A 19,463-nucleotide genomic window follows, 5' to 3' on the forward strand; every position below is an offset into this window, starting at 1 on the left:
TTCCAGAAAATATAAGTCCTTACTCAAGACCTCTTACAATTCAAAGACAGGCACAGAGAGAGAATAGAAAAAGAAAGGAGAAAGAAGGAGGATTTTTTGTTGTTGGTTGCAGACGGTTCGATTCAGCAGGATGGAAGGCCTTGTGTGGCGAGGGGGCAGGAGCTGGAGTTGCCTGTCTAATGCCCATTCCAATCTTGTGTTTCTTTGTGAGCTCGCTGTGATGAGCTGTCTCGAAGTAGTGTTCACAAAGGATATAAATAAAGATGTGACTCAGTCTCGCAGTCTCTGTCCCACCTCTGCTCATGAGCTGCCTGCTGGTGGATTTACCACGGGGCTGGAGCAGGACCCAACGCACCAGCAACACCCACCACTGACAAGCTTGTGTCTGAGCAGCAGCTCAGGTGTTTTCAGAGAACAGGGGATCTTTTGGCTTTTTGGGTGGGGAAATTATGGCAATAGCTGTTTCCAATGTGAAAAATGTTCATGTGTGGTCCCTGACCAGGAAGGGCTTTTTTGTATTTAGTAGGAAGAGGCAGAGGGGGGGTAGATGGACAGATGGACAAAACCACCTTTTAGAAAGAAGCTGAGCATTAGAAATGTCATTCAACAGGAGGAAGATGACATTTTGGAGCCCTGACATAGCTCAACTGAAGCTGTTCTCAGTCTTCAGTTTTCAGCATTTGCTGAAACGCCAGATGAAGCCTGCAGGTGTGTGCATCTCCAGAACCTGGAGTCTCTTGAAGAAAAGTTAATGCAAATACACAGTAGACCAGCATCCTGTGGGGACTTAATTTGATGTGGTGCCTCCTGAACTCTTCCAGGTCCTGGGTTGGGCTCCTCACAGTAAAAATCCATGTATGGCTTAGGCGCTGCTGGGTGAGGATGAAGGGAACCTCACCACCCCATATGGTCCCAGCTGCTTTTGTGGAGCATTTCCCCACCTTGCGGGCACGAGGGAGGTGGCAGTGCACGACTGCACGAGGTGGCTTTTGGGGGGGTGGGGGTGGGGGGCTGGGGAAGGAAATAATGGCGCTGGCCCTGAGTTGTCAACCCCTCATACATCATCTCAAGTGTCCTGCTCCAAGGGGAGACTGGTGCTGCTGGGTGCAACGGGGGGATGTCAAGGGGTGCCAGGGGATGCCGGGGGGATGTGAGGGGATGCCGAGGGAATGCGAAGGGATGCCAGAGGTTGCCGGGGGGATGCCGGCTCGCTGCCCAGACCCCGGCAACCCCACTCCCTGCACCGCAGCTGAGCCGTGGGGGTCCCCGCGTGTGCCCCCACCTGTCGCTCCAGGGGCGCCCCTCACTCCCTGCCCACCGTTGGGTGGGGGAGTAGGGGGGGTCAAGAAGAAGGGGAGGGGGCAGAACATCTGTCTCCATAGCGACGGGGCGCGGCGGGGGGGTCTTGGTGCCGCCGCCCCGCCCCGCCGTACCGAGCCGCCGCGGAGCCGAGCGGAGCCGGCGCGGCCCCGCGGAGGGCGGCGGCAGACGCGGGGCTATGGGGCCGGCTGCGAGCGGGGCTGGGAGGGCGAGCGGAGAGCTGCCACCCCCCTAAACCCCCTATCCGAGCCCAGCCCAGCCCAGCCCGCTCTGCTGCCGCTGCTCCCCGGGAGAGACCCCTCGCGGTGCCCTCCCGGCCCGGCCCGGCTCGGCTCGGCTCTGCTCGGAGCTCGGATGCCGCCATGGGCAGCCGCTTCTCCAGCATCCCCGCGCTGCCCCGCGGCGGCCAGGGCCGGCTGCACCGCGCCCGCCACCATCACCTGAAAGGTAGGGCTCCCGGAGCGCCCCGACGTGGGGTGGGTACCCCGGGGACCCCGGGCTGGGACGGGTACCCCGGGCTCCTCTTGGGGTCGCGTTGGGTTCCCTGGGTGCTGCAGGGTGGGACGGCCCCGTGCCTGCACCCCGGGGGAGCGAGGGGACAGCCCGTCGGAGGAGTCGGAGAGCTGAAGTGACCCCAGGTGCTTCTCTGTCAGGGAATGCTTCGCTTTGGCATCTTTTCTGGGTGCCACGGGAATGTGTCTGTGTGTGGGGGGGCTGTCAGCCCTGTTTGGAGCAGGGCAGGGGGTGTTTGGGGCACCCTGGCCAGTTTACGAGGTTATTCTGCTCCTCCTGAGGATGAAATCCCTTTTCTGAAATCCCTGGGCACTTGCAAGACCAAATCAGTTGGGGATGGCTTCCGAAAGGCGAGCAGGAGTGACTGTCAAAGTCTCCTCTGTCCCTACCCTTTTTGCCCCTCTGGGCTGGGAGGCTGGTAGCAGAAAATAACCCATCATTCTGGAAAGGGATTTCCTTGGGCAGCAGTACACACCGTATGTGCTCGCTGCTACCTGGGTACCTCTTTGTTAAGCACATTTTCACAGCCAGATGTGAATGGCGTGGGCAGAGGATGTCAGCCATCCTTCTGTGAGCAGGGATCGAGGGCAGGTGCTGTCCCTGCAGCCATTTCAGGTGTTCAAAACTTGTTGCAGCTTCAGCAGTGTTGCAGGATTTGCAGCCAGTAGCATGGGAGACAGGGATGTTGGTATTCACCTTCATTCTTACAGAGATTTTTAACCATAGTATAGGGGAGTGGAAAGGGTTAATAACGAGCTGGGCAACTGGTTGTTCTTCCGAAGGATTTTCTAATACTTGCACTATACTTCCCTTCCACCTCTGTGCTTGGATGATTTGGAGCAGTTGCATGAACTGCGGGTGATTATACCACGGAGGTTAATGGCCATGCAAGCAGGCATTACAGATGCTTGCTGCTCTGTCATTGACAAAGTCAGTCAGAAACTCGGCCCAGACAATGGCTGTGCTTAAAATCAGACTTGTGAGGAGGAGGGTGCTGAGCCGGAATGGTGAACCATCCCCTCTGTCAATGCAAACAAGAAGGTGCAAGAGATGCTGTAGTAGCTGGTGTGCGATTGTAAACTGCCAGAGAGGATTTATCTCTGAAAATCATGCTGTCAGCTAGAAATCTTTCTGGAGCAACCTTAAGCAGATAAGAATTTATAAACTGGAGCCAGAAGGGACACTGCTACTTAATCCATTACCAGTGGCTTATGTGAGATTTTCAGGATGCTCGGTATGAATCACCTGATTTGGGGGGGAGGGAGGCTGATGGCACTTTTGTTTGTTTTGTTCTTCCTTTAATTTCCATTTTAATGAAGTTCCTACCTGTGCCAAGGCAGCAAGTAGAAATGTTCTCAGACCGTAGCATGACATCATTTTGATTTGGAGTAAAGAGTTAACAAGACATTGTCTTTGTTGTAAAAAACAAGTGACTGCCAGGGACAATATGTGCCTTTTCTGTCTTTTTTGAAACCGAACTGCCTCAGGTCCTACATTTAAATGCAGAATAAACAAGTCTGATTGGATCTGACAGGATCCTGTAAAATGCTCTGGAGGCACAGAAGTGAAAGTATGAATGTCACACAGTTTTGTTACAAATCTGCCATTTAACATTTTGCAAAGTGTATTTTAATTGAAGGTCCCCAGTTCTTCTTCCCTCGGTGCCTGGCTTGGTGAGAGGGACACTGAGCTTTGATAATCTGGCCACCATTGAGTACTCTCCTAGCCTGGTGCCAGGGGTGATTTAGACTCATCCTTGCTCAAGAAGAAGCTGTGACTGCTTGTGGTGGTCTGGGGACTCTGAAGCCAGTCCCTGAACCTTACAAATTCATCCCTGCTGTGTAAGAAGACCCCCATGGATCTGCTTCCCACACGTACTGAAAGTTTTTATACCTTTCTTTTCTTGCTAGTCCTGTTAAAAATGTTCATCTTTCATTAAGCACATCGTCTGAAGACCCTAAGATACTTTGGGTGGCATTGAAGACGTAACACAGAAGTATCATTGAAGACTGGCATGGCTGGCAGAGTACTTGCCGTGCTTTTGGTGGCTGTGCATAAGAAGGACAGCACCCAGCTGGATTGTTGGATTTCAGCTTCAGTTTTAAAACCAGGTGGCTTGAATAGGCAGGTCTTTACTGAAGGTGCTGGTGAAAAACTCTGTTTCTGTTCACTAGAAACTGCTGGATGCAAGGACTTTGGAGTTACCTATTCCAATGCACTGTGTCTCCCTGATATCGGTGTCACAGTTGTGCCTGCAGGCTTTGGCCAGTTTGGGGATAGTGAAAACTAAAATCAGCAAAAACAAGACATGCAGGACCTCAGCTGCTCAGATGCCACAGTCTTGATGTGGCTGTTAATCTTAAAGCCATCACCAGTGGCTGGAAAGAGTTTGTCATTTGATGGGATAATGATGAGAAGGTTGAGGTGAGATTATTTTTAGCATTCCTGAGAGTTTTTCACTTCCTATAATCCAGACGTGGCTGTTTCCCTGGGGTGACAGACGGTGATCCATTGTACTTTCCTAATGAGCAAAAGATTGTGATTATCTGGTAACAATCTCCTTACGTTGCAGCCAGATAAACTCCAGGAAATTTTTGCTGTCCACCCTCTCTGAAATATGGCTTGGGGTTGCTGTCGAGCAAGGTGTCTCTTAATTCTCCTTTGTAACCCTGCTGTAGCTGTAAGCCTTACAGCTACAGCAGGGTTAAAATTTTTTCCTTGCCTAGTGTTACCACTTCCATACATCTGTAGCTGTTGCACTGCTTCCCAAGCTATTGCTCAGCCTTGCTAGATCCGTTTAACTCTTCCTGCTGTGATCTGTGGGCTGTGTACCCCATCAGGGCTGTTGTGTAGTTCCCAGATTTGCTGGCCCAGGACGCTAGGAATGCGGTTTTTGCTGGCCCTTAGACCAGAGGTGAACCTGGTGGTGGACCAGGTGGACCAGAGGTGGACCCAAATTCCATCTCCTGGGCTCTGTGGGCAAGCGGCACTTTATCCTTCCTCACTTGTCTCCATGTACTCAGCTGCAAGAAGGCTTAGCTGTTTCTGTGGACCACAGATCAATATTACACTCTAAAAGCTAAGAAGTCTTACTGTCTCCTCTCTCAGACCCTTTCCTCCAGGATCCTAGGCAGGTTTGCTGCTCTTTCTTGAACCTCCTCTTGCCTTGGAAGGATGTTGTCCATGGGGAGTTGTACTGGGTCTGGCTGGGATGTTAACTTTCCCTGCAGCCACCCATACAGTGCTGCGCTCTGCACTTGTAGCTAGAACAGCCGTGGTATCACACCAGTGTTGTGTCTGCTGCTGAGCAGTGCTGGCACAGCATCAGGACTCTCTCTGACCCTCCTAGGGGGTGGGCAAAAAGTGAGAAAGAAACATCAGCAGGGCAGCTAACCTAAACCAACCAAAGGGATATTCCATACCATATGATGTCACACTCAGCAATAAAAGGTGGAAAAAGGAAGAAGAGGGGAGGGGTGGGCTCTCGTTGCAAAAACGTCTGTCCTCCTCCTGAACACCGGCTACGTGCGTTGAGGCCCTGCTTCAAGGACGTGGTCAAGCATCGCTCATTTGTGGGAAGTAGAGAGTAATTTCTTTCCTCTGCACTTCCACATAGCCTTTACTTGTTTTGTTTAGTTATTCCCTTTCCCCCTCCCTTTTCCCCTTTCCCTTTTTTCCCTTTAGTTGAATTGTTTAATTAATAATAATATTTCCTATTATATATATATATATATTTTTTTCCCCTCTTTAATTAAATCATCCTTATCTCAACCCGTGAGTTGTTCTTTCCTTTACTTCTTCCCCTCCTCATCTGAGGAGGGGGAGTGAGAGAGCGGTTGTGGTGTTCAACTGCCTAGCACAGTAAAACCACCACAGGAGTGACAGCGAGCAGGATTTCTTCCTGTTGTGTTTCTCACGAGTTATGATATTTATGCAAAAGAATGCATGCACTACATTAGAGACAGCCCAAGGTAGTCAGGGATCCTCTTCTCAGCAGTGGCTGATTACTCACGGGTTATTCGTTATTGTTTGTGTTGCAGTGGCATCTGGAGGCTCCTGTAGAGATCTGAGTCATGCTGGGCTGGGTGCCTCTATATCCCCTGCCGAAAGAGCATGCTGTGCTTGCTGCTCGCTCAGACAGATAGCTCTTGCTCATGGGTCTGTGTGATCTCTGGGACTGTTAGGGTCTTATACCTCTAAAGTACCATGAGCAGCAGGCTGGTACCTTGGCAGGACAGTTCTTCCGAGTCTATTATTTTGCTTGGAAGGCTGAAGTCAGGGCCAGCAGTGGTTTGATGAAAGCTGGGACCCTGCCCTTCTGGCTGCGAGCCTCCAGAAACATAACTGTTGTGTAGCACCACACCATGGAGATGGGGGCTTCCCTCCTTCCCCTGGCCCCTGGGGATACCAGTCATCACTGTGTCTTACATGATTCTGTAGCCTTTGCTGGCATCTTTGCAGCTGCTGTTCCAAATTTTACATGTCCCATTGACTCATAAATGTGTTGGGCATTTTTCTCCTTTCACTGGTATTTTATGAGCCTCTGAAATGAATGCAGGAGATAGGAATCTGGATGGTGGAGGCATTTCAATAATTTTATGTTGTTGACAGGAAAGAATATCGTGCTGCCAGCTCCATTTCTGGTACTTGCTAGATAAAACTAAGTGGGGAGGAGGAGGACATCAGCAGCTGGTGAACAAGGGGATTAGAAATCAGGGTGCAAGCAGGGCATCAGGGAGAAAGCCAACCATGATGCTGTGGGATAGGCTCAACTCCCACTGCTGTCATAATTGGTTCCTTGAACTATAATTTCATTTTCTTCCAGCCTTAGGGAGTCAGAAGTTTCACCATCACAGGCTTCGAAAGTTGCCTCTGGCTCCCTGCTCTTCTGCTTCTGTTCTGTCCTGGGGTTTGCATTTCCCTCTGACCTGTCAGTCTGTCTGGGTCGTGGGTGTAAAGCTTGTCCTGCCTGAGGTTCCCAGGTTTATGCGACCTTCTTCCAGGCACTAGATTTTTTTCCCCAAGTTACTGAACTTTGATGCATCGAAATTTAAGCTGCCTAAAATTGCCCAGTGCTCCAAACACAGCAATTTATCGACTGTACTTTTTCTTTCCAATTGTCACTTTCATAAGGTACAGAGGCCTGTTGGTGAAGCAGGTAATGGTGCAGCTTGTTGGAAATTTCCCAGGAAATGGTGTGGTGCTTTGCCAACAGGGACTCTCTGTATTTCACAAGGGCAAGAAAGGCCACTTCTGAAAACCACTAGGAAGCAAGATAGCAGTGAGGTGACTGGGCTAGAAATGTTAGTCCAAGGCTCAGTAGTAGTTAAAAAAAAAAAAAAAAAAAGCAAATGAAATAGGGGAACCCAAATAGAGATTTATACAATTTATACAAGAAAATAGATTTATATAATTATATGATAGTATAAATCTGGAAGTTGCCTGCAGTTCTGGTTCTTCCCCTTCCACCATCTTAAAAAATATAGAAGAGATCTGGAGAAGGTTCGGAGAAGGGCAACAAGGGTGGCAATCAAAGGTCTGAAATAATTTAATGTAAGGAATGATGGAATAAGCTGGGGCTTTTACCTCTGGAAAAAGGGACAGCTGGGGTAGTAAATGACGGAGATTTGAAAGTCCTGGCTGGCACGCAGAGAAGGGGCAGAGCTCCAAACTCTGCTCTCTTCCAGTACAAGAACTAGGAGGATATCAGGTGAAGTTGGTAGATCCCAGGTCCCTTTGAGCAGATGGAGGCTGTAGCCAATTGCAGTGGCTGGTAGCTCTCAGAGCTCATTAATAGTGGATGTGATGAGTGCAAAAATGGGTCCAATTTTATGGGAGATTGGAGGAGGTCAAGAAAGAGGAATCCTCTGCAGTTTCCTGCATACAAAGCCCACACGCTCGCCCTGCTCATGTAGGCTTTCCAAGGGGGCCTTCCTACGGCTACCCATAGTCAGCTGATAACAATAATGCTGAGATGAGCGCTCAAAATTTCTCCACACCAGTGACAGATGGAGCTGGGATGTTCAGTGATTGTATTGATGGCTGGAGGAACAGAGCCTTCTCTGATGTTGGCTGGTCTCTAGCTGGATCCATCTTTTGTGTGTGTGTGAATATCCCTGCCTGGGTGTTTACAGTGCGGTTCATCACCACGGCAGCCTCAGAGTCATGCACAGAACAGAACATCCAGGCTTTATTTGGGAGACAGCAGGGACTGTGATGAGGTCCCTGTGCAAACTCCCACCATATCTTTCATGGATGATGCTGTGTCTCCTGCACCCCGGGGTTTGGACAAATAAAGGTGCTTTTGCACTTGAGGGCTTTTGTGAGTAAGACAAACAGGTTCTCTTTGCTTACTTTAATCCCCCCACCCCCCACCCCCAGTGACAAAGAGTGTAAGTAGCCCCTGCTTTTTTGTTGTTGTTGTTGTTTGTTTCGTAGACTACTGAAATATCAGCTTTTGTGGATATCCCTGTATCTGGGGAAGGTTCTAATACAGAGGCTTGGAAGATTTCAGATTTGGCAGCTGTTCTTACCTACTGCTGCTAGGATAATTGCAGGAACCAGCTACTTCTGCATCGCTCAAATTGTTGCCCGTGGCAAGTACACAAGTACACGATGTTTTACTTACGGTGCGTAACTTCATGGTGGCTACTTATTTCAGAATGGGGATCCACATGTGCTCTGGGTTAGGCTCTCTTGAAATTTTAGGTCAGTTCTGAACTCTCCTGAAGAGTGGGGTTTGCAACACCTGTGTTTCGGTAGCATCTCCACCTTCCAGTGTCCTTTCATGGTTGATCTGAGATTAATGTGGATCACTGCACCTTGCAGGTGCTCAGTGCCAGGTTGCAAACTGACAAATCATAGAATCATAGAATCATAGAATATCCTGAGTTGGAAGGGACCCTTAAGGATCATCAAGTCCAACTCTTGACACTGCACAGGTCTACCCAAAAGTTCAGACCATGTGACTAAGTGCACAGTCCAATCTCTTAAATTCAGACAGGCTCGGTGCAGTAATCCCCAAGTTGTTTCTGATTTTAATCACAGCACTGTGGAGCTGCTCGGTTCTGTGCCACAAATTGGCAACTCCCAAAGTAGTTTTGGAGACGAGAGCTGAATTTTGACTGAAACATAGAGCCTGGCAATGTTAAAGCTTCTGCTGTGACTGAAACACGTGTACATGAACCTGAGCTGCCTTCTAACCTAACTGGGTAGGGTACTGCTAGCTGTGCAGCTGGGGAGGAGGGTAGGCACGTGGATAATTCCCCATATGAAGGTCTTAGGTTGATGCAACTATGTAGTTAAAACTAAGCCAGGGCAGCTTTTCATCTCCCCTCATTCTTGGGCATCTCTAGCTGGTAAAAGCAAGTTGTATATAAGATTCTAGTTCATGTTTATATTACTGGTTATTTGGCGTTCCAGTAACATGATTAAAATAGAGTTACATTCTAAAATTATAGAGCAGAGGATGCCATGGTAGTATTATATGTATACAATTCTGTTTGTCCAACTCGGTTCATCTCTCTGCTGAAGCATGGGGAAGGATTCTTGGCTCTCAAAAAATGATCAGGTCAAACCTCAGGGCTATTTTTATGCAAAATTCTAGAAAGTAAATGTTAATAGTTCTCAGCCATCCTGAAAGATAAAATACCATGCAGATTTTAAATTTAATTTAAATTTTTTAATGTGCTTCGTGTATTGTGTAAACATTTTTGGAAAACTAATACTAAAATTTTAGCCAAAGTAAATTCTAAAGTACTGGCATTGCTTGCAGAGACTCTCTCCTCTCTTTGTTCCTTCATATTCAGTATTTGGGTTTCATGCTGGTAACACTGACACTTCCAGATGTTCCTGCATGTGTGGGCTTACACATGTGTACGGGCATATGCAGGGATTCCCTGTTGACTGTTGAGCTCATCATTTTATGGTATGGCCAGAACACACACACTGTCTAGCACTGGGACGTGAGAAGACTGGCAGCTCCCACGTTATTTTCTAAATGCATTACAGTCCTTTCAGCAAAGCTGGGGAGCTCTGTAGCTGGCCATTGCCAATGACTGCTGGTGAGACAGAGGTCTGTGGGTTGGCCATGAGCTATGGGTGGAAGTGTCCTCTATCCGACCTAAGTCTACCTTTGCCTTGAACGTCTTAGCTTTGTTTATGCTTTCCCCTTTGTGTTTCCTTTGGCTTGTCTCATGGAGGGTACAAGAAGCAACCCATCATGTGTAATTAAAACTTCACGTGTGACTCCAGAACTGCTGCTGACTGTTTTCCCAGCCAGGCCAGGAGAATATTCCAGGAAGCAGTTGTGTGAATAATCGAAGGGGAAGAAAGTTGATGAAAAAGTCCATTGACCCAGTGGAAATGGTTCTACTCTTGGGAGTGTCTTTAAAAAAACTGTTCGTTTTGGGTAAATGAAAAGGTTGAATTTGCTTTCAAACAAAATGTTTTGAAAGTGTGTTAGACGGGACCAACAAATGGGTCAGGTTTGGCAGGTTTTGAGCATTTCCATTCATTTTCAAATAGGGAATTCAGAAGGGGTTATAGGTCTGTTTCCCAAAATTAAGGGAAGGGTGCTGCCAACAAGGATCTTTCTTCTCAGCAACAGTCACACCCTTCCTGAAAGGGTGGTTTTTTAGTAGTAATGAAATTGGGTTTGGTAAATTGAGTTATTGAGTTTCTCTGTGAAAGAGAGGTCTTAGTGCTTCGATCTATTAAGTTTTATAACATTTTCTCAGGCAAGTGAGAAGAATTCTTATCTGAAAAACATATTTATAGTCATTGAAAATATTGTATTTGAATTTGCTAAAAGGCAAATAAATCAAAGCATTTTAGGAACAGAAATTTCTAATGTGCCAACACAGGAATTTTGGATTGTGCTTTGAGAAGTCTCAGCCTACTGGGGTATGCAGGAAGGACTCTGGCTTTCAAAGAGACGAGGGTCTGCGGGATGCTGAGCAGAGGTGGAAATGTGGGATCCTTTGTCCCAGAGGAATTAATCAGGGGCACTTTTGGGGTGTTATTTATGGAGTTGAATGGGAACATGAAAGTCTTTGTGAGCAGCGTCTGTCTGGATATCTTTCTGGCTTCACCCTACGTGAAAGCTGGAGCTCACACCCTGACCCTTGTTTAGAAGAAATATAATCATGTTGCGCTTGATTCATTCTAATTTATGTTGACTTCCCATATGCCAACATACGATTTAAAAACCCCACTGATCATCTTTTATCCTCTGTTAGGCATAAGCTCTGCTTGATTTCCCTTTAACTGCTACTTGGATGGAGCTGTGACTATATTTTGTGCTCTGCTGCTCATCAACACCATCTAATGTAAAGATTACTATTAGACTCTTAACTTGCTCCTGGACAGGCTTTTGCCAGATAAGCTGAGCAGAAGTAGATTCAGAGCTTATTTGCTATCCAGATTTCAACTGTTCATCAGAAGGTCAGTTCAAATCTCCTCCTTACGTGATAGCTGCTTAATTTAGCACTTAATTGTATTGGTATTACTATGGATGATTTCTTTTATTTGAGAAATTGGTGGAATTGCATTTTAAAGTATCTGTATATATCTCACTGGATCATTTTTGTCCATGATAAATGTTTACTTTGTATTTAGCCAGTATTTACTAGGTAAGAAGGGAAGAGATGGCTTCCCAGAGACAGATTGACTCCATTTGGAAGACAGGATGCAACTGGAAAAGTTCAAACAGAATCTGAATTATAAATTATAAACAGAATTATAAAATGTTCTGCAAATACATTATGAAGGGCCTGGGTAATGCTCTGGTGTTAGTACTGGATTTCTACATTCCATTGCTATCTTTGTGTATCATTTATTGTACTTGTTTTAATGGTACAGCTCTTCAATGATTGCATCCCTTAATAGGCATAAAATAAAATAAAAATGCTAAAAGCTCTCACTATTTAAACCTACGAATACCTTTTGTTTAGAGCAGAGAAGCCAAACAATAAGGACAGGCATCAAGAGCTTTACTCCTCCACTTGCAATCTGTCCTGCATTTGTAACGGCAGAAAGTTCTCACCTAAGCTGGATGCCTAACAGCCTGTACGGATGGCCTGGTGCACAGTGCATTTGCTTTGGATGGTTGTTCTCAGACTGGATTGTCATGCACTGGTGGATTTAGCACAGAGATTAAACATCAGCTGGAGGTTTCAAGCAGAGAGCTCCTGCAGGTGGGACATGTCGTGATGAATGGAGCGAGCTCTGGTGCTGTCGCCCACGCTCTGCGCGTTTGGTGGCTGAGCAGATAGAGTCAGTCCCCAGTTGTCATCCCAATGTGAAGCCTAGGAGGAAAAATTATCGAGTGATGGGTGGGAACAGAGACTGAGGGTAAACTCCAAATTTGGAAATGTTAATGTGACATCTATTATTAATAACCCTGCTGTGAAAGAAAGAAAGAAAAAAAACAACAAAACTAAGGTTTTGCTGCAAATGAAGCTGTGACACAGGGAAGTAGCAGGCAAAATTAAAATTTCATTCTTGCCACGGTCTTACAATAAAGGTTTTGTGATACACACCCAGCAGTGCCACTATAAATAGTCTTGTTATCTAATCTTCCAACTCAGAATATGACAGAAGATTACAAATAGGGAAACAGTGCAGTGTAGCTTTTAGCTATTTTCCCACTGCTTCACTTGCTTCTGCTGGAGCATTATTGCTCTGCCCCTTGTAATTCTTATGGAGACAACATTATTCACAAGTACAGCATGTCACAAGCAGGAGGAGAGTTCAGATAAAATCCCAAAGATTTATGACATAGTTTAGATAAGGCCACATAGAAACTGAGATGAGGGAAGCAATAATTTGAAGTCCGGTGGCATTTCTCAGGGTGCGGTGAGAACTTCTTCCCAGCTCCACTGGCTCAACACAGAGCGAGCATTTTATAAGAAGGTGCTCCACGAGGCGGGCTGCAAAGAGAACCCTTCCCTAATGAATAACCCAGACACTCACACAGCACGGACTCTGTCCATACAGGTTTAGGACCTGATCCAAAACCAACAGGACGATGCTAGAAAATTTCACAGGGGCATAGCTAGTGCCGAGAAAACCTCCTGTTCCTTTTGAGTCACAGCCAAATACAGAAGTCCTCTTCTATGCCTCTATCAACGCCTTCTCATCAAGGAGCTAAAGCAATGATGAAACTTGAGGAACTGAGCCTCCCTGCAGCTGTTGCTGGGAGGAGGAAAGAGAGCTTGTGCCATCCCCTTGCTCAAAAATGGGACAAGGGATGATTCCCAAGCTGATTTTTTGGGAGGTGACATGATTTATTTTTATTTTGCAGAACAATTCAGTGGCAAGAAGACTCAATCAGCTGTGTAGGACACAGCAGTCCTACATCCATCAATTCCTGTAGAGGTCATGTAATCCAGGGTCAGGATCCAGTTTTGCCTCCCAGGGAAGTGCTGGGACTTGAGAGCTTCCACCTGTGCTCCCAGCCCATTGATGCAGCCAAACAGGCATTCACCTCTGTGTGCCTACTTTACCCACTCCACTCCCTGGTCAGCACAGCACCCACAGCGTCCTTCTGAGAGAAGATGGTCGTCTTCAGCTGGCTCACTGAGGTGGGCAATTCTGCCTCTTGCAGCCCTCTGAAAATCATCCTTAAATATTGCTAAAGGCAAACAAGCCAAAGGGTGTCCTGACTCTACTTGCCTGAACTGAGGCTCAATGTTGCTAGAAAATTCTTTGGGTTGTTCCACCTACCCCAGATTCTGGTATTTCAGCTAAATTCATAGGCATAAGCAATCAGAAACACTGGCATCTGCAATGCTTTCTGGGCACAGGCATTCTTGTCCTGTAGCCTGTTCACCAGGAAGCAGAGTTACCTTCCTAGTAATTAGATTCTGCAGGCAGATCAAATCAGCTATTGGAACAGAGGCTTTATATATACAGTAAAATGCTCCCAGGTGTGCTTTTTAGTAGCGCTTCTGGGCTGAAGTAAGGGTTGATTAATAAGAGGCACCCAAACCATGTTATGTGGTGAAGCAGAGCTGGAGCAGGGTGCCTTTGCTCTGATTCAGGGATCTGATGAATTTGGTCACAGATGCCAAGTATTTATGTCCTTGCCCGAGTTTATCTGTTAAATTAGAAAGTGTTAAAAACAGGAGTTATTTTTGGAATAAACATATTAAGTAGTGATGGAGAGTGCCAGCTAGGTATTAGTGGGGTGGTATTTTATTTTTATGTATGCTTGTCCAAGGTATATTACTCAGAGCATCAGAATAGAAAGCTACAGGGATCATACACTGCTCTAGGTTTACACCAGAATACATAAGTTGAGTTCAGAGCACTCAGTATGTTTTTTGTGACATTGTGTGGTATCATAAAGAATATGATTAAATTACATTTACTGTATAAGCACAATTGAGTATAATATAGTACTATGCAATTGTAATTTTTGCTGTAAAGCTCCTACCAGTTGTCCATGTTTCTACATTAAAATGGAGAGGGGATTATCTTAATTATGTTTTTTATAGCATATTGATAAATGTCCAGACTCTAGAGAAGCTGCTACTTGCCTTGGAAACCATTGCAAACACACCTCCTGGTTCTTTGCTCACTCTGTAGTGTTTTGCCAGTAGTGTTGTTTTGCTTGATTTATTCTGTAAGTTCACCTAAAATGGACTCTGACCTTTCATTTTTGTTTATAGCTTGTATACAATTCTTTATAGTTTTTTTTTTTTTTTAATGTTATTATCTTATCACTTCCTTAATGAGCATTTTACCCTTTTTAGCCATTATTTAGCCTTTTCAACTTTCCACAGGCCATCTTGGAGCCCCTGAATGGTGACAATTTATGGCTGAACCAAGACGCAGGGTGAGGCTGAAGAAGTTGACCCATAAACTTCAGAGAAGTTGTCGCATTTCCAGTGCCTCTGAACCATCTTGTGCCTCAGAAATTAATATTAGTAACTGCTACTTACAAATTGCCTTTTACTGTGCTCCACCAAATAACATGGTGCTGAAATAATTTATGACAGTTAAAATCTGGAGAATTCAAATAAAAGCCAAACATATAAGGAATACATGTCCTGTGTAGGAAGGTTACAGTATGAAAAAAAATATGGCTCGCTTTGTCTGCAGGTCACATTGACACGTGAGCTAGGAATACACGTACGAGATGGAGACCTAGATGTGCTAGATTTAAGGGGGAACTCCGTAGCTGCTGCCGTGGGACTATTTTCAGGTGCTTGGATGAGTGAATAACCCAAATATAGTTTAAGCCTGTGACTATTTAATTTTCATAGCACTGCAAATACATTAGGTGAAGGCTAAGAGCTCTGCATCTAATTTAGCAGTGTTGCTTTAGCAACATCATGCAGGATGCAAATAGTCTCCTTGGTAACACTTCCTAAGTGTCATTAGATAAGCGATGGTTACAAACACGGAAGCAGATCAGAATGAGAGTCCTGCTCTTGTCCTGTGCCTTTTTATAGCCCCAGACATCACAATTAGCAGGAAGGCAAAAAGGGAGAGGAAAGCAGTTTGGAGGGTAGGAGCTCTTGTTAGCATTTTACATTTTGTTCTTTGGAAAATCACACCGGTGGTGACTGGGTTATCTGATTTGTTTTAAATAATGTTTTAAATAAAGGGAGGGTACTGTCCCTGCCACCGATGGCACCTGTCAGGGACAGGCACACACTGTTCACCATCCACTCCAAGGGATGCAGGTTGCAGGTATTAACCCTGCTGCCATCTACCTTAATGACATCTTCATGTCTTGGTGAGTTTTGAACCTACAGGTTAGGAAGGGGAGAGGGAAGAAGACCCCAGTGCTTAGCATGAGGGTGACACTGATGTCTTCACTCTGGGTGGTGGTAGGGCATCTGCTCCTGGGCTGCGACAAAGCACAGGAGCTGCTTCCCTTCTGCCGAGTCACTTTCCCTGCCACGCTATCACTGTCAGTGCATTGCCTCTCCAAAACCAGATTTGGGTTTTCTTGTTGAATTTTGCAGACCCTTTCCTAGGAAGAAGCAGTGCAGTAGGGATGAAGGTGAGAAGTGGGTTTACTTAGTGCTCAGAAACAGGGCAGTTGCTCTGCTGTTTTCAGAAACTTTTCTATATAGAAAAAGTTGTGAGTGGTGGCAGCTTTTCCAGCTGTCATGCAATACATATATATATTATTTATTTATTTATTTATTTCATGAGGGAAACTGCAGGGATTGCACAAGAATCCTAGCTTTCATTTTATAATGCTTCCCTTTCCCCTCCTTATCTGTATACTTCTATTTTACACAGAAAAGCTGAAAGGTACATAACCAATATGACCTGATGGCTCAAAACTCAGAAACCAGACAAAAGTTCTGCCAATGCTTTTGTTTTACACTGATCTTTATTTTAATCTCACTGGTTGATGTCTGAGGATCTTACCCAAGGAATCTGAATGCCTGGTAACGTCAAGACATGAAAGAGAGTGGTGCAAGTCTGCAATGGCACCAAAAGAGGTTTATTTGGGTTTGGGCTGAAAGTCTGAAAGCAGATGGTTTTATTTTATCATGATCTTGACCCTGCATCAGTAGAGACAGATGTCTTGTGGACTTCTGCACTTTTGGGGGAATCCTCTGAACCAAAGCTAAGCCAGGTTCGTACGTAATTACAGGTCCCAGGGACTTGGGGCTGGCCAGTCCGAGGGGATTTATTTCAGCAGTGTACAGCACCTTGCGATTTAGATTTGTGGCAACAGGCTGACTGCAATTTCTGCTCTTCTGATGTAAAGGGAATTGAAATGTCAATAGCCTCTCTTTACAAGGAGAATTAAAAAAAAAAGAAAACAAGAAAAAAAAAAAAAAAAAGGAAAACCAAACACCAGCCATCCCCCATAGCCCTTTTTTTTGCTCCCAACTCCTCTTGGAATTAATCCATCTTCATAGTGCTCTTATCTTGTGGCCTCCACTCTAAATGTCAGTGCTAATTAACAGGACCTTGGCCCTCTGTGTTCAGATGATTAACAATCTGTCGTTCTGATGATGAACAATCAAACGTTTGTTTGTGAGAGGGGGCCCCTCAGGTCTCCTCCACCTCCTGGGGAAAGGTGCTGGGGCTCTTGGCCTTGTGCATGACAAGAAGCAAAGTCTGAAACACATCTTCACCTCATGCTGTCAAACCCAAGCAGGTGACATTCTCCCAAGCAGGGTGTGAGATGCTGGAGTGCAGCCCCGCAGAAAGGGATCTGGGGGTCGTGGTTGACAGCAAGTTGAATATGAGCCAGCAGTGTGCCTGGGCAGCCAGGAGGGCCAACCCCACCCTGGGGTGCATCAAGCACGGCATCGCTAGTAGGGCAAGTGAAGTGATCATCCTGCTCTACTCTGCGCTGGTGCGGCCTCACCTCGGGCACTGTGTGCAGGTCTGGGCACCATGGTACAAAAAGGACATTCAACTGGTGGAGATTGTCCAGAGGAGGTCGACGAAGCTGGTGAAGGGCCTGGAGGGGATGACGTATGAAGAGCCGCTGAGGTCACTGGGCTTGTTCAGCCTGGAGAAGAGGAGGCTGAGGGGAGAACCTCATCGCGAGGGGGTGCGGAGAGGCGGGTGACCTATTCTCCATAAACACCAGTGATAGGACCCGCGGGAACGGGGTGAAGCTGAGGGCAGGGGAAGTTCAGACTGGATATCAGGAGATTTTTAACTGAGAGGGTGGTTGCGCACTGGAACAGGCTCCCCAGTGAAGTAGTCACTGCACCAAGCCTGTATGAATTTAAGAAACGTTTGGACTGTGCGCTCAGTCACATGGTCTAAACTTTTGGGTAGACCTGCGTGGTGCAAGGAGTTGGACTTGATGATCCTTATAGATCCCTTCCAGCTCAGAACATTCTATGATTCTATGATTTTTTAAACCAAATTGGGATAGGAAAATGATCTTTTTTTTTTTTCTTTAAATTATTATTATTTTTTATTTTCCCTGATACTCCTGGGGCTGCTCCATCCCCATGTCCCTGCTGGGGCCTGATGGACATCTCCTGTCCTGCACCGCTCCTTCCCCCTCACAGCCGCTGGGCTGGACACTGCTCCTCACCCTCCTGCCGGTAGTCGGGGTGGTCTTAGGATGGGGACTGGATATAGCAAGGCTCCCAACCCAGCACACGAGCCTCCTCTCCACCAGCCCCCTCCTGACCCCCAGCCCTGACTTCTCCGTTCTTGTGAATACGCTCCTTTCTCCCTTTTTCACCGAAAAAACAAACAGAAGTGACTGCAGCCAAAACTCCCTCCCAGGGCGACTCTGGCATGGACGCAGAAGTCTCTCATTCAGCATTCACCTCTGACAACAGATGACTTTTGGCAACTCTCTGCTTGCTCGGATGGGTTTATTAGCGCTTGCTGTGTGCTTCCTCTGCAGCTGGAGCTGCTTTCACGGCTGTGCAGGAGTCCGCAGTGTCTCTTCTCTGGCTGTCACCCCTGCCTGTTATTTTTATATTTTTAGTGGCCGTCCTCGTGCAATAACAGGAATTATCTCTTCGATAAGCATCTTCTCAACGGAATATTAATGTATATAATTAGGATAGTATTTGCCTCTTGATTCACACTGCTCATCCCAAAATTGGCTTAATTACACAGCTGCTCCTCTTGAAGGAGGCCGTGTTTGTTTAAAAGCTTAAATATGGAGATAGGGGCTAAATTCCTTCTCTGAGAAGGCAACCTCAATTTTGGATTTCTAGCTATTTTGTCAACAGTCTTTTGTCTGTTTTACGGAGGGGAAGAAGTAGAAGGAATGGTGCTGCTGGTTTTTGTTTTAATCCTCTACACAGGGAGTGAGGCAAAAACCCCTTGGCCGATTGATTTAGTCACTTCTGAGCTGCTGAAGGTAAAAAGCATGAGGATCTCACATCCCTTGGTTGATGTGTGATTCCTGTGGTTTTCCTCTCTCTCTGATGTCTTGAAACTCAGGTGTCCCTACCAGCCAGACAAAGTCTGTAGGGTAAGGCACCTGCCTCTCACCTGCTTCCAGTTTGCAAACCGTAAAGCCAGCTTTAACAGCAGCCTCAGCCTCAGTGTTATAAAGACATGGAAGAAAAATGCCTCCAGACAAGTCTGTGGGATTATTTCAGCTTTCTGTGAGACAGCTGAGACGTTATGTTCAGTTTTGCTATCAATTCTTCAGCTTTGAGCATTGCTGCTGTAAACTATCAGCACCTCCTGTGAGTACGTTAGTGTCTGGAAGTATGCAGTAAATCAGATTATAGTCGCCCTTTATTAACCCTGATGCACAAGACTTCAGCAGTAGAGGTTTGATTCAGAGAAAATGAATGAGGATAGTTAAAGTCAAATATAAATAGAGCTCATTAAAAAACAAACAAACCAGCCTCTGTTTCATTATATGACTCTTAACTGCACCATGAGAACAGAAGCAGTCTTCATTAAAGTCCCCTGGCAGCCTTGTTCTCTTCATCTTCTTCTGCAAACTCACGAGCTATAGGAGCTCTTGGGGACATGAATCCAATCTGTGCCTTGTAATGGCAGAAAGAGGGGGAAAAACAAACAGAACAAGCCTGTGTGCACGCGTAGGCAATAAAATGAGCACAGCCCTTCCGGCACATCCACGTCCCATACAGACCCCTGACAGCATCACTGCTGTCCTGCACCTAGGGTGCCTCTCCCATGCTCTCAGCAGC

General features: G+C 46.2%; 1 protein-coding gene across 1 annotated transcript in view; it reads left to right on the forward strand.

Moving 5' to 3' along the window:
• Positions 1-1,542: 1,542 nt before the first annotated feature.
• Positions 1,543-19,463, forward strand: part of NEURL1 (neuralized E3 ubiquitin protein ligase 1) — a 151,261-nt gene continuing 133,340 nt past the window's right edge. Inside the window, exon 1 of the mRNA XM_035329653.1 lies at positions 1,543-1,767. Within this exon, the coding sequence (XP_035185544.1) occupies positions 1,683-1,767 (85 nt within the window). The 5' untranslated portion in view covers positions 1,543-1,682. The remainder of the gene's footprint in view (positions 1,768-19,463) is intronic.

This window comes from Oxyura jamaicensis, chromosome 6, assembly GCF_011077185.1.
Source record: "Oxyura jamaicensis isolate SHBP4307 breed ruddy duck chromosome 6, BPBGC_Ojam_1.0, whole genome shotgun sequence".
Taxonomy (NCBI): Eukaryota; Metazoa; Chordata; class Aves; order Anseriformes; family Anatidae; genus Oxyura; species Oxyura jamaicensis.